Below are 13,544 nucleotides of genomic sequence, written 5' to 3' on the forward strand. Positions count from 1 at the left end.
CCCGACTGGGAACGGTTCTGAGATTTCTGCTTAAATCTATTCCTAGTCCCTGAAGAGGGCGGTGCCTTCCGACCTGGATTTCAAGCATGTTCAGGTGTGGCATTTTCGCATGGAGTCTCGGCGATCAATCAATGACCCAAGGAGATTCCCTAGCATCCATCGACATCAGAGATGCCTGTCTGCATGTGCCAATCGCAGTTTCACACCAGCGTTGGCTACGTTTTGCAATCGGAGTGGTCCAATTCGTGGCTCTTCCCTTGGGGTTAGCCACGGCCCCTCGAGTATTCTCAAGGTCGGGGCAGCTGTGATTGCGGTCCTGCACCTCTAGGGGTTGGCAGTGATCCTTTTTGCCCTGGACGGCCTTCTAGTCTGGGCTTCATCCAGTGCAGACTGTTAGCGGAGTGCCTCGCTCACTCTCGCCACTCTAACCAATTCGGGTGGCTTGTCATTCTGTTTAAGTCCACTCTGACTTCGACTTAGAAGTTCACGTATCCAGGGACGCAATTCGAGACTCTGTCGGCACTTGTGAAGCTGCCCTTAGTCAAACAGCAGTCCCTCCGCTGGCGGTCGATGTCGTTCCATCAGGCACCTAATACAGGTGCTGGATTAGATGGTGGCGTCAATGGAAGCGATTCCCTTGCCCAGTTCCACCTGCGTCCTCTGCGGCTGGATATTTTCCGCTGTTGGAACAAGCGGACTTCCTCCTTCCACGGGGTGGTGGCTTCGCCACAGACCAGGGGCTCGTTTCAGTGGTGGCTTCGGCCCCTCTATCTCAGGGACGCTCCTTCCTGGCCCCGTCCCCACCAGGATGCTAGTCTATCCGGCTGGGGAGCAGTATATCTCCACCATGGAGCGCAGGGCACTTGGACTCTGTCCGAATCAGCCCTCTGGATCAATGTGCTGGAAATCAGAGCTGTGTTTCTAGCTCTCTAAGCCTTTTACCATCTGTTGGCGGCCAGGCACATTCGAGTCCAGTCAGACAACGCGACAGCGTTTGCCTACATCAACTTCCAGGGCGGGACACTCAGCCGCCTGGCAATGTTGGAGGCTCAACGCATTCTTCAGTGGACGAAGGACTCCTAGTCCACCATATTCGCAGCCCACATCCCAGACGTGGAAAACTGTGAGGCAGATTATCTCAGCCGTCAAACCGTGGCTCCACGATCCTCAGGTTTTTGCGGCAGACGCACTGGTTCAAGTTTGGTCCCAGCTTCGTCTGTCTTACGTGTTTCACCCTCTAGCTCTTGCCCAGAGTCCTGCGCAAGATCAGAAAGGAGGGCCGTCGGGTCATTCTCATACTCCAGACTGACCCAGGCAAGCTTGGTACCCTGACCTGCTCCATCTGTCCGTAGAGGTGCCATGGCATCTCCCGGACTGTCCAGACCTTCTCTCACGAGGTCCGTCTTTCCGCCAGAATCCTGCGGCTCTCAGATTGACGGTGTGGCTTTTGAGTCCTGGATCTTGACGACTTCTGGTATCCCTCCTGAAGTCATCTCCACTATGACTCGAGCTCCGAAGCATCCTTTGGCCTTTTTGGCCTTGCCGACCCTCCTGTCCCTTCTACAGTCCGGTCTGCAGCTAGGACTATCCCTCAATTCCCTTAAGGGACAGGTCTCGGCTCTCAGTGTTGTGCCAGCGGCGTATCGCCCGGCTGGCTCAGGTGCGCTCCTTCATGCAGGGCGCATCTCACATCATTCCGCCTTACCGGCGGCCTTTGGAGCCCTGGGACCTTAATCCGGTCCTCACGGCTTCCGGAAACCCCCCTTTGAGCCTCTTAGGGAGGTTTCTTTGTTTCGTCTTTCACAGAAAGTGGTCTTTCTAGTGGCCATAATTTCCCTCAAGAGAGTCTCTGTTTTGGCTGCACTCTCTTCGGAGTCACCCCCTTTTTTGGTTTTTCATCAAGACAAGGTGGTTCTCCGTCCGACTCCGGACTTTCTCCCTAAGGTGGTTGCTGCTTCCACCTTAACCGGGGCATTTTCCCTGCCTTCCTTTTGTCCGGCTCCTGTTCAACGCTTTGAAAAGGCGTTGCATACTCTGGATCTGGTGCGGGCGCTCCGGATCTATGTGTCTCGCACTGCTGTTCTTAGGCGGTGCACCTCTCTTTTGTGCTGACCACTGGTCAGCGTAAGGGCCTCTCGGCATCTAAGCCGACCCTGGCTCGTTGGATTAGGTCGGCCATTTCCGATACCTACCAGTGTACTCAAGTGCCTCCCCCGCCGGGGATCAAGGCACACTTGACCAGAGCTGTCGGTGCCTCTTAGGCTTTCAGGCCCAGGCTACGGCTCAGCAGGTCTGTCAGACTGCCACTTGGATTAGTCTGCATACCTTTTCGAAGCACTACCAAGTGCATGCTCATGCTTCGGCAGATGCGAGCTTGGGCAGACGCATCCTTCAGGCGGCTGTCGCCCATTTGTGAAGTTAGGTTTTGCCTACTTCTCAGTTTTTCTGTTTATTCCCATCCATGGACTGCTTTGGAACGTCCCATGGTCTGGGTCTCCCATAAGGAACGATGAAGAAAAAGAGAATTTTGTTACCGTAAATTATTTTTCTTATAGTTCCGACATGGGAGACCCAGCACCCTCCCTATTGCCTGTTGGCAGGTTTCTTGTTCCGTGTGTTTTCACCGGCTGTTGTTGTTGTAGACAGAGGTTCCGGTTGTTCCGGGTTTTGCTCTGTCTCTACTTGTGGGTGGATGTCCTCCTTCAGCTTTTGCACTAAACTGGCTAGGACTGGCTACCAGGGGGTGTATATGCTAGGAGGGAGGAGCTACACGTTTGAGTGTAGTACTTTGTGTGTCCTCCGGAGGCAGAAGCTATACACCCATGGTCTGGGTCTCCCATGTCGGAACTATAAGAAAAAGAATTTACGGTAAGTAACAAAATTCTCTTTTTCTCCTCCATACACAGTGGTCATGTAATCGCTGTGGGCAGTTGCAGGTCATATAACATACTGACCGCTCTGCTATGCAGACTCCTAGCTGCGTTTTCTCTGTCACTTTGACTAATATACCAGTCCTAGTTACAAGGAAAATAAGATGAAAATTAAAAAAAAATAAATTAATGATAAATAAATGAAAATGCCCCTGTCAATCCATATCATTGTTTCTATTCCTGCTTCCATAAAGAAACAAGAAAAGAAAACCCATCTGATATAAAAATAATTGTTACAGATTGGGTAACAAAGTCCTAAAGCTATTTTTAGTGATCTGTGTGGTCATTAAAAAGTTAAAAACAGACACTTATTTCCCTTATTTTTGTCACCAATATTGCACAATGTCTTCCAAGAAAAAAAAGCAAACCGTATAGTGACCTAAAAATTCTGCCTCGTTTATCATGACAAAGGACACAAAAATGCCTTATCTGAATGAGAAATAAATGGCCCAGTCTTAAGGCCCCTTTACACACTGCAACATCGCTAGTGATATCGCTGTATCGTCACTGGTTTTGTGACATAATAGCGACCTCCCCAGCGACCTTGTAGTGTCTGACCCGTATCAGAGACCTGGCCCCTGCTGTGAGGTCGCTGCTCGCTACAAGTCATTCAGGACCATTCTTTGTTCCTTTGTTTCCCGCTGCGCAGCATGCATCAGTGTGTTTGACACAGTTACAACGACATTGTTAGCGACCCAGCCCATAGGCGTGCTAGCGTTCCATTTCCAGCTAGGTCGTTCTGCAGGTTCAGGATCGCTGCTGCGTCGTTGGCCAGGTTTGCCTGTTTGACAGCTCACCAGCGACTGTTAGAGACTTTCCAGCGATCCCAGCCAGGTCGAGATCACTGGTGGGATCGCTAGAAAGTCTCAGTGTGTAAAGGGGCCTTTAAAGAAAGTAAGAAAGCATTGACGAGCCTAATGATTCTGCACATCTTGATAAAGGGAGTTGTTATCCTTAGGCATCAACCTCCCTTATCACATGATATGCCATGGTCAATAAGCATTCCAGTTTATACAGCTTGGAGATGGAAAATACTTATTTGCCTAATAATTCTGCGCACAGTGTTTGCCAAAAGTGTCCTTTTGGCATACCCTGGAATGATGTGTATGCGGTGGCATACAGTTAGGTCCAGAAATATTTGGACAGTGACACAAGTTTCGCGAGTTGGGCTCTGCATGCCACCACATTGGATTTGAAATGAAACCTCTACAACAGAATTCAAGTGCAGATTGTAACGTTTAATTTGAAGGTTTGAACAAAAATATCTGATAGAAATTGTAGGAATTGTACACATTTCTTTACAAACACTCCACATTTTAGGAGGTCAAAAGTAATTGGACAAATAAACCAAACCCAAACAAAATATTTTTATTTTCAATATTTTGTTGCGAATCCTTTGGAGGCAATCACTGCCTTAAGTCTGGAACCCATGGACATCACCAAACGCTGGGTTTCCTCCTTCTTAATGCTTTGCCAGGCCTTTACAGCCGCAGCCTTCAGGTCTTGCTTGTTTGTGGGTCTTTCCGTCTTAAGTCTGGATTTGAGCAAATGAAATGCATGCTCAATTGGGTTAAGATCTGGTGATTGACTTGGCCATTGCAGAATGTTCCACTTTTTTGCACTCATGAACTCCTGGGTAGCTTTGGTTGTATGCTTGGGGTCATTGTCCATCTGTACTATGAAGCGCCGTCCGATCAACTTTGCGGCATTTGGCTGAATCTGGGCTGAAAGTATATCCCTGTACACTTCAGAATTCAGCCGGCTACTCTTGTCTGCTGTTATGTCATCAATAAACACAAGTGACCCAGTGCCATTGAAAGCCATGCATGCCCATGCCATCACGTTGCCTCCACCATGTTTTACAGAGGATGTGGTGTGCTTTGGATCATGTGCCGTTCCCTTTCTTCTCCAAACTTTTTTTCTTCCCATCATTCTGGTACAGGTTGATCTTGGTCTCATCTGTCCATCGAATACTTTTCCAGAACTGAGCTGGCTTCATGAGGTGTTTTTCAGCAAATTTAACTCTGGCCTGTCTATTTTTGGAATTGATGAATGGTTTGCATCTAGATGTGAACCCTTTGTATTTACTTTCATGGAGTCTTCTCTTTACTGTTGACTTAGAGACAGATACACCTACTTTACTGAGAGTGTTCTGGACTTCAGTTGATGTTGTGAACGGGTTCTTCTTCACCAAAGAAAGTATGCGGGGATCATCCACCACTGTTGTCATCCGTGGACGCCCAGGCCTTTTTGAGTTCCCAAGCTCACCAGTCAATTCCTTTTTTCTCAGAATGTACCCGACTGTTGATTTTGCTACTCCAAGCATGTCTGCTATCTCTCTGATGGATTTTTTCTTTTTTTTTCAGCCTCAGGATGTTCTGCTTCACCTTAATTGAGAGTTCCTTAGACCGCATGTTGTCTGGTCACAGCAACAGCTTCCAAATGCAAAACCACACACCTGTAATCAACCCCAGACCTTTTAACTACTTCATTGATTACAGGTTAACGAGAGAGACGCTTTCAGAGTTAATTGCAGCCCTTAGAGTCCCTTGTCCAATTACTTTTGATCCCTTGAAAAAGAGGAGGCTATGCATTACAGAGCTATGATTCCTAAACCCTTTCTCCGATTTGGATGTGAAAACTCTCATATTGCAGCTGGGAGTGTGCACTTTCAGCCCATATTATATATATAATTGTATTTCTGAACATGCTTTTGTAAACAGCTAAAATAACAAAACTTGTGTCACTGTCCAAATATTTCTGGACCTAACTATCTTTTTTTTATGTTTTAGGTTTCAATACCTACTATGATACTCAATTAAAGAAATATATGTCATGTATGCGAATCTGTAAATGAAGTTTAAAGCACCACTCCAGCATATTTTTTTTATTTACATTTTTTTACCACCAAAGTGATATCACTAATGCATGTTCCCTGCCCTTTATCATAAAATATCTTATGCTGTTGCTAAAGGCCCCGTCACACTAAGCAACATCGCTAGCAACATCGCTGCTAACGAACAACTTTTGTGACGTTGCTAGCGATGTTGCTGTGTGTGACATCCAGCAACAACCTGGCCCCTGCTGTGAGGTCGTTGGTTGTTGCTGAATGTCCTGGGCCATTTTTTAGTTGTTGCTGTCCTGCTGTGAAGCACAGATCGCTGTGTGTGACAGCGAGACAGCAACAACTAAATGTGCAGGCAGCAGGAGCCGGCTTCTGCGAAGGCTGGTAACCAATGTAAACATCGGGTAACCAAGAAGCCCTGTCCTTGGTTACCCGATATTTACCTTTGTTACCAGCCTCCGCCGCTCTCACTGTCAGTGCCAGCTCCTGCTCTGTGCACATGTAGCTGCAGGACACATCGGGTTAATTAACCCGATGTGTGCTGTAACTAGGAGAGCAGGGAGCCAGCGCTAAGCATTGTGCGCTGCTCCCTGCTCTGTGCACATTTAGCTGCAGCACACATCGGGTAATTAACCCCATGTGTGCTGTAGCTAGGAGAGCAGGGAGCCAGCGCTAAGCGGTGTGCGCCGCTCCCTGCTCTCTGCACATGTAGCTGCAGCACGCATCGGGTAATTAACCCGATGTGTGCTGTACTAGGAGAGCAGGGAGCCAGCGCTCAGTGTGCGCTGCTCCCTGCTCTCTGCACGTGTAGCTGCGTGAGCTGGTAACCAAGGTAAATATCGGGTTGGTTACCCGATATTTACCTTAGTTACCAAGCGCATCATCTTCCACGCGGCGCTGGGGGCTGGTCACTGGTTGCTGGTGAGCTCACCAGCAACTTGTGTAGCCACGCTCCAGCGATCCCTGCCAGGTCAGGTTGCTGGTGGAATCGCTGGAGCGTCGCAGTGTGACATCTCACCAGCAACCTCCTAGCAACTTACCAGCGATCCCTATCGTTGTTGGGATCGCTGGAAAGTTGTTTAGTGTGACTGGACCTTAAGGCTGCTCCGGACCTGGTCCGCCATCTTGTGACTGTCCAGAAGTCAAAGCTAACTATCACAAGCTCTCTATGTAAGTCTATGAGAGCCTCGTTCTGTCTCACATTGACTTACATTGTGGCGTGACTACCAGTCCACCCAGCAAACACTGTAGTAATCCGGCAGATCATAACCAGCAGAAGACAACCGGGGTAGCAGAGAGACCTGAAGAAGATGACGACTGGTAGGTACTTTACTACAGGCAGAAAACTGACTTTAGAGATCTCACTCCGGGCGGCATGGTGTTAGCACTGCAGTCTTGTAGCGCTGGAGTCCTGGGTTCAAATCCCACCGAGGACACCATCTGCAAGGAGTTTGTATCTACTCCCTGTGTTTGCGTGGGTTTTCTCCGGGTACTCCGGTTTCCTCCCACACTCCAAAGACATACAGATGGGGAATGTAGATTGTGAGCCCCAATGGGGATAGTGTTCCTGATGTATGTAAAGCGCTGCGGAATATGTTAGCGCCATATAAAAATAAAGATTTATTTATTTTTTTATTTATAAACAAAACGCAGGAGTGGTGCTTTCCAGACAAGCTTGCACTCCATTCACTTGTACTTCTTCCAAGAAGCTTTTAAGCATGTTTGTAAAGTACTTGAAGACTTTTTTTTCTGTAAACTCATGAGTCCAGTACATATTTTAGTTTGAAACACTGGCACGAGCTAGACGTGGTGGTGTAGGACTTATAGGATCTGACACAAAGGCACTGTTGATGATGTACTTTGTAGTGTTTTGTGTAGGCTTTTATTATGTTGGTAGTAATGGCTTGAACTCTGCCCCCTATTATTGTATAGTCCTGTGACTCTATTATTCTAACCTCTTAGACTGAAGACTGTAGACATGGTTATCCGGAGCCTGCAGGGTGCAGAAGGTCTTGTTAAAGGCTTTGAGACCCGGCTAAGTCAGGAAGATACCATTGCTGCAGATCCGGTTGCTATTCATTGTCAACAAGACCTATTACAGGTAGGTGCAGTATACATTTATTTTGGGTAAAACTTGTAAAGATTTGAAAGAGGATTGATAGGGATCCGCCTGATGTTTTACAGCAATGGCTGAATGAAGCCATAGACAAAGGGAGTGTCATTTCCGCCCTGGAGGAGGATGTCGCCAAATCAAAGGAAGTAAGAGATCGCCTAAATCAGCGGACTCAAGAACGCAGTCTTGATGTAGATCAATATCAAGAAAAGACAGTGAAGCTTCGCGAGCGGTGGAGTGGCGTGCACACTCAACTGGAAACACGGTATTTGCTTTCTATTTTATTTTCGAGAGAATTAAATTTCCACTCATTTACTTACTTACCTCGTCTCCTTTTAATGAAACCAGACAATCAGAACTGGTCGCAATACGAGAAGTATTGAAAAGTTACAGGGGGCACCATGACAGTTTAATCCAGTGGATAGAGGCCACAAAATCACAGCAGGAAATGATGAAGCCTGGACAGTCAGAAGACAGGCGAGTCTTGTCGGAGCAACTAAATGAACAAACGGTAAGTTTCGGCAGACTGGAGTCAGTTTTGTAGTATAAGGATTGACACCACTCGTTATGAATTTGATAAACTGGAGTCTCCTCGCCCCCACTCCGCCACTATGGCCAGAGCTCTGAAAAAATGCATTGAAAGCGCCACTGGACGCAACATTTTTGCACAGCTTTCTGTTTCACTAAGTTTTTGCAACTTTTCATAGCGAAGTAGTTTATCTAGCCTTTTTTCAGTAATGATCTTGTGTATTTAAAGAGGTTTTCAAAATACTAATGTCTGATAGGACCAAAAAACAATTTTATTAAATCAAAATGGTTAAAATAGAAAATCCCATGACATGCAAACACATAAACAGATAGCCGATATTGATTGAGGCTGAAGGAGGGGCCAACTTGCCATTCAATTGACCCTACCTTGCCGCAGAGGTTGGCACACTAAAATGACGTAATGGCGCCCCCTGCTCAACAACGACTATCCGTCAATGACGCTGCACTAGACTAGAGTGCAGCTAGTCTAAGGATATGGGGAATGCAGGGAAAGCCTCAGTCAATAAATAGTAGGTGACTATTTAATAATGAAAAAGCCTCCTAAGGTGTGCCGATGAGCAAATAATTATGAATCAAACATGTGTTCAGTGTACCATACTGAAATCAGCGAAATGAACATGTACATGTATTATGTAGAGGTGAAACAAATATATTCCACCAACAAGTACCTGCTATGTTAAATAAATAAATGAGAACCTGAACATCCAGGAGTACCCTGGCCCAAAAAGCAATCCAGTGTATCAGAGCACACTAAAGAAAACCAGGAGGCATAAACAATTAGTCATCCCTACATCAATATACCCTCAAATGAGGAACCATAATATGTGCAACAAATGACCTATCACATTACTGGCCCCATTAACCATGGTACTTAGCTAGTTGCTGGTATTCATGTTTTGGGCATGGTTATGTAAGACATGAATATGATGGGTCATTTCTGTCCAGCCGTCCGAGTGTGTCTATCAAGGACTCATAAAATGTGGTAGTGCTAAGGCTGACAACTCTGTGCTTGGCTGGGTAGATTGAGTATTGTAGGCCCACCATTCTCATCCTCTCTCTTTTTTTTTTTTTTTTTTTGTTATCCAGAAATGGATCTTTTCCACTGGACCTCTAGACTGGGGTGGAACAGAAAATCTCCTTCTTCCCATATTTCTCAGTAGTGTCGTGTATTTCTTTGGCTTTTCTCAAAATTGTGTCCTGGTGTTTGCAGTTTAAATTTATTTTTTTTTTTATCAGGGTAGGCCTGTCCACCAGTCCTGGTCTCGAAGGGACCCTGTGAGGTCTCTCCACAACAAACAAAGGAGTAAGGACATCCGTGCCGAAAATATTCAGTAGCTGCTTTGCAAAGGAGCCGTCCGGGTCATTCCCCTCAGCCTTTTTTGGGGACCCCGACCAACCTAATATTATTGCGCCTCTGACGATTTTGCAGATCATCAGTTTTAGCACTTAGTTCTGCAAGCGCTTGCTTGTGTTTCTGTATATCTCTGTGGACTGGTAGGAAAGCATTTTCCAACTCACTCTGCCTTCTATTGTAGGGTACCCCACCGCACCCTTTTCATGTCATGGCAAATTATACAGATACAGTAGACTCCTGTTTATGGCTGACTTGTCCCAGCTGTGTGTTGATATTAAAATGGCACTTATTATGGCTGTTCCCTTTGGGAGCTGCAACAGAACCATCATGACTCTGAGGGAATGCGTCTGTTAATGGGTGATCTGCCTCCTCCTCCAAGGATAGTGCCATAAAACCTGACCCCTCATCGGTCGTTCCCCTCACACGGTGCTGCAAGCACTGACATTTTGAGTAAAGTGTTGGTGGAGGTAGACTGCGGAGTGAAGTGTTCCAGCCGCACAGTCACATCCCTGGTAGTCACATCTGTTTGCATCTGCCCGCCTGCAGAGCGGACGCCATCTTAGATTTTGGCTAGCATCGCGGTTTTCTTTCTCCACCGTTTTTTTGAGCATGTCATGACGCTACCACAGCCCAGAGAACAATTCTCTGGAATTCAGGCACTTCAGGGTAGCTGGTGAGTCCTTTGTTGATCTTTTCCTTTATCTCAAAATGGTCCGTTCTGGATGAGTGCAGAGGGAGCTCAAGGAAGGCACGTCTCACCACATACAATGTTTGGCCAAACCCCATTTACCAGCCTTCTTAGCAATCTAGTACATAACCACCAATTCTCTTGAATTCTTTAATGACTTTTATTGGCATGTCTAAAGGAACCACTAGGGGTAAAATTTAGGCTATATGGTTCAGATTTAGAATATAAAGTGCGCTGGGCACACATTGCAGTCTTTTTCTTTATCGTTCCTATGGGAGACCCAGACATTGGGTGTATAGCTTCTGCCTCCGGAGGACACACAAAGTACTACACTCAAAAGTGTAGCTCCTCCCTCTGAGCTTATACACCCCCTGGAGAACCAGATCTAGCCAGTTTATCGCTTTGTGTTCAGGAGGCATACATCCACACATGCATTCTCATCTGATTTTTCATTTTTGGAAAGAGTTTGAAGAAAAGCAGGTCCAAGCCTGCACCCCCGGCATGTTCCTTCTCACCCCACTGTGTCGGCGGTGCTGTTAAGGTTGATTCCAAGGCTGGAGCCTTACATGCCGTGCTCCTTCACCATCCCTCCTGTGCTCTGGCTTGAAGTGGGAGCCAGCACAGTTCTCCATGCTTGGCAGGTGACCGGTCTCCATCCGCAGCCCTTCAGGATCCTACTGGACCGGAGCACCCATCACCAGGGACTTGGAACCCCTGCGTCTCAGCAAGCTAAGTACCTGAGACGTTTATATATTGGGGGTCCCTGTACTTTATTGTGGTGGGAGAGTGTGCTGAGTGATTTTTATGACATTTCCGGCGGGTTCTCTGGCTGTCGCCTGAGAACCGCGCCGATGGTGCCTGCGCGCCGGCCACACCGCTCAAATTTAGGCCCTGGCTTCGCCGGAGGCCTACTTTCGGTTTCACTGCCCTCGCATGTCATTCATGCAGAGGGACAGCGCGGTTCCGCCCAGCGGCCGTTCTGCACAGGGGAGGGACACTCCTCACTGGGTACATGTCTCCTCCCCTGTAAGTCTCTATGGCCCTCCAGATCCCGCTCTCAGAGTAGGTCCCGCCCCCTCTCTTCGCTCCGGCGCCATTTTCTCAGCGTTTTCTCTGCGATCAGCCCTGGCTGCAGCATCCCTGCTGAGGTGCTTGGGGGTCCGGGCTTCGGGATCTGGAGGGCACACAACACCGCTCCAGCGGTCTGGTAAGCCACAACCTCTGGTTGTGGACCTCTGTATATACTCTCTGGGGGTCATTCTGGCAGAGCCCCCACTCCAGCAGCATGTCTCACACGAGGAGCAAGGCTCCAAAGCTGTATTCAGTGTGCACTGCATGTAAGCTCCTACTGCCTGAACCGAGCACCTATCCACATTGTGATGCCTGCTCTAACCTGACGATGCCTCAGCCTGTAATCGCACCCCCAGTGGTCTCTCCGGCTGCTCCGGCTCCTGTGGCTGAACCCCCGGCTTGGGTAGAATCCTTATCTAGGTCTATCTCCCAGTCTTTTGCCGACTCCATGGGACAGCTGTCCAGGACTTTGCTGAACATGCATCAGCCCCCTTCACAGGGTGCCTCTGCTGCTAGGGCTCTCTCAGCGGAGCTCACAGAGGATTCCTCATCTGGTCCCAGACCCCGTCCTCCTAAGAAGAGACGCAGGGCTCCCTCTCCTTCCTCGTCCCGCGGCTCTGTTTCAGAACCTGACTCGCAGGACGAGGAGGATGCCTTTACAGGGGGCTCGGAGGTTAACTCCATGTGCCCCATTGATCTGTCTGAAAGTGACTCAGATGTTAGTGATTTGATTTGCGTCCATTAATTCTGTACTGGATCTCAATCCGCCAGTATCAGAGGAGCAACCCTCTCTGGCAGAAAAGCACCAGTTTACCTCGCCTAAGAGGACAAAGAGTGTGTGTGCAAGAGTGTGCACTCTTTAACCACTCCAGTTTTCAGGCCGCTGTGACCAAACCTAGGGCCTGTCCTGACAAACGCTTCCCAAAGCGTAGTTCTGATGACCGTTTTCCCTTTCCACCTGAGGTGGTTAAGGAGTGGGCTCATTCACCAAAGGTAGACCCCCCGGTGTCTAGACTCTCAGCCTGGACCGTTGTATCAGTGGCTGATGGCACCTCTCTTAAGGATTCCACTGACCGCCAGGTTGACCTTCTGGCCAAATCTGTATATGAGGCGGCAGGGGCCTCGTTCTCCCCAACTTTTGCAGCAGTGTGGGCTCTCAAAGCCATCTCTGCTTCTCTAGAGGAGATGCATTCCCTCACCAGGGAATCTATGCCCGAACTGGTTACCTTAACTTCCCAAGCTTCAGCTTTTTCATCCTATGCCATGTCTGCCATGCTGGAGGCTTCTCACCGCACTGCGGTGGCTTCGGCTAATTCCCTCGCTATCCGCAGGATCTTGTGGCTTCGAGAGTGGAAGGCAGATGCTTCCTCAAAGAAGTTCCTTGCTGGACTCCCTTTTGCTGGGTCTAGGCTGTTCGGTGAACAGCTGGATGAAATTATTAAGGAGGCTACTGGCGGGAAGAGTACTTCCATGCCACAAACCAAAACCAGGAAACCTGTCCAGGGTAGGTATCAGTCGAGGTTTCGTTCCTTTCGTTCCTCCAACTAGTCGTCCTCTAAGCCCTCGGCCTCGTCCACTAACTCAGCCAAGGACCAAAAATCCAACTGGCGCACAAAAGCGCGTCCACCGAAGACCGCAGGAGCTGCTGCCACTAAGGCAGCCTCCTCTTGACTATCTGTCCGCGCCAGCAACGTCCTTAGTCGGTGGCAGGCTCTCCCACTTTGGCGACGTGTGGTTTCAACACGTCTCCGATCAGTGGGTGCGGGATATCATCTCCCACGGCTACAAGATAGAATTCTCTTCCAGCCCGCCAAACAGATTTTTTCTGTCAACTCCCCCCTGCTCCAAGGCCGCCGCCTTCTCTCAGGCCGTGGCATCCTTGCAGGCCAACGGGGTAATTGTACCGGTTCCCGCCCGGGAACGGTTCAGAGGTTTCTACTCAAATTTCTTCCTAGTCCCCAAAAAGGACGGTTCCTTCCGGCCCATCCTGGATC

At 48.4% G+C, this 13,544-nt stretch overlaps 1 protein-coding gene across 20 annotated transcripts in view; it reads left to right on the top strand.

The window, feature by feature from the left end:
* Positions 1-13,544, top strand: part of MACF1 (microtubule actin crosslinking factor 1) — a 519,073-nt gene that overhangs the window by 204,851 nt on the left and 300,678 nt on the right. For all 20 annotated transcript variants that reach the window (XM_075336189.1, XM_075336201.1, XM_075336203.1 and 17 more), the window contains 3 exons: positions 7,738-7,876; positions 7,960-8,153; positions 8,237-8,399. In XM_075336189.1, coding sequence (XP_075192304.1) covers positions 7,738-7,876; positions 7,960-8,153; positions 8,237-8,399 — 496 coding nt within the window. The remainder of the gene's footprint in view (positions 1-7,737; positions 7,877-7,959; positions 8,154-8,236; positions 8,400-13,544) is intronic.

The sequence above is a fragment of the Anomaloglossus baeobatrachus genome, chromosome 2 (assembly GCF_048569485.1).
Source record: "Anomaloglossus baeobatrachus isolate aAnoBae1 chromosome 2, aAnoBae1.hap1, whole genome shotgun sequence".
In the NCBI taxonomy this organism is placed as follows: domain Eukaryota; kingdom Metazoa; phylum Chordata; class Amphibia; order Anura; family Aromobatidae; genus Anomaloglossus; species Anomaloglossus baeobatrachus.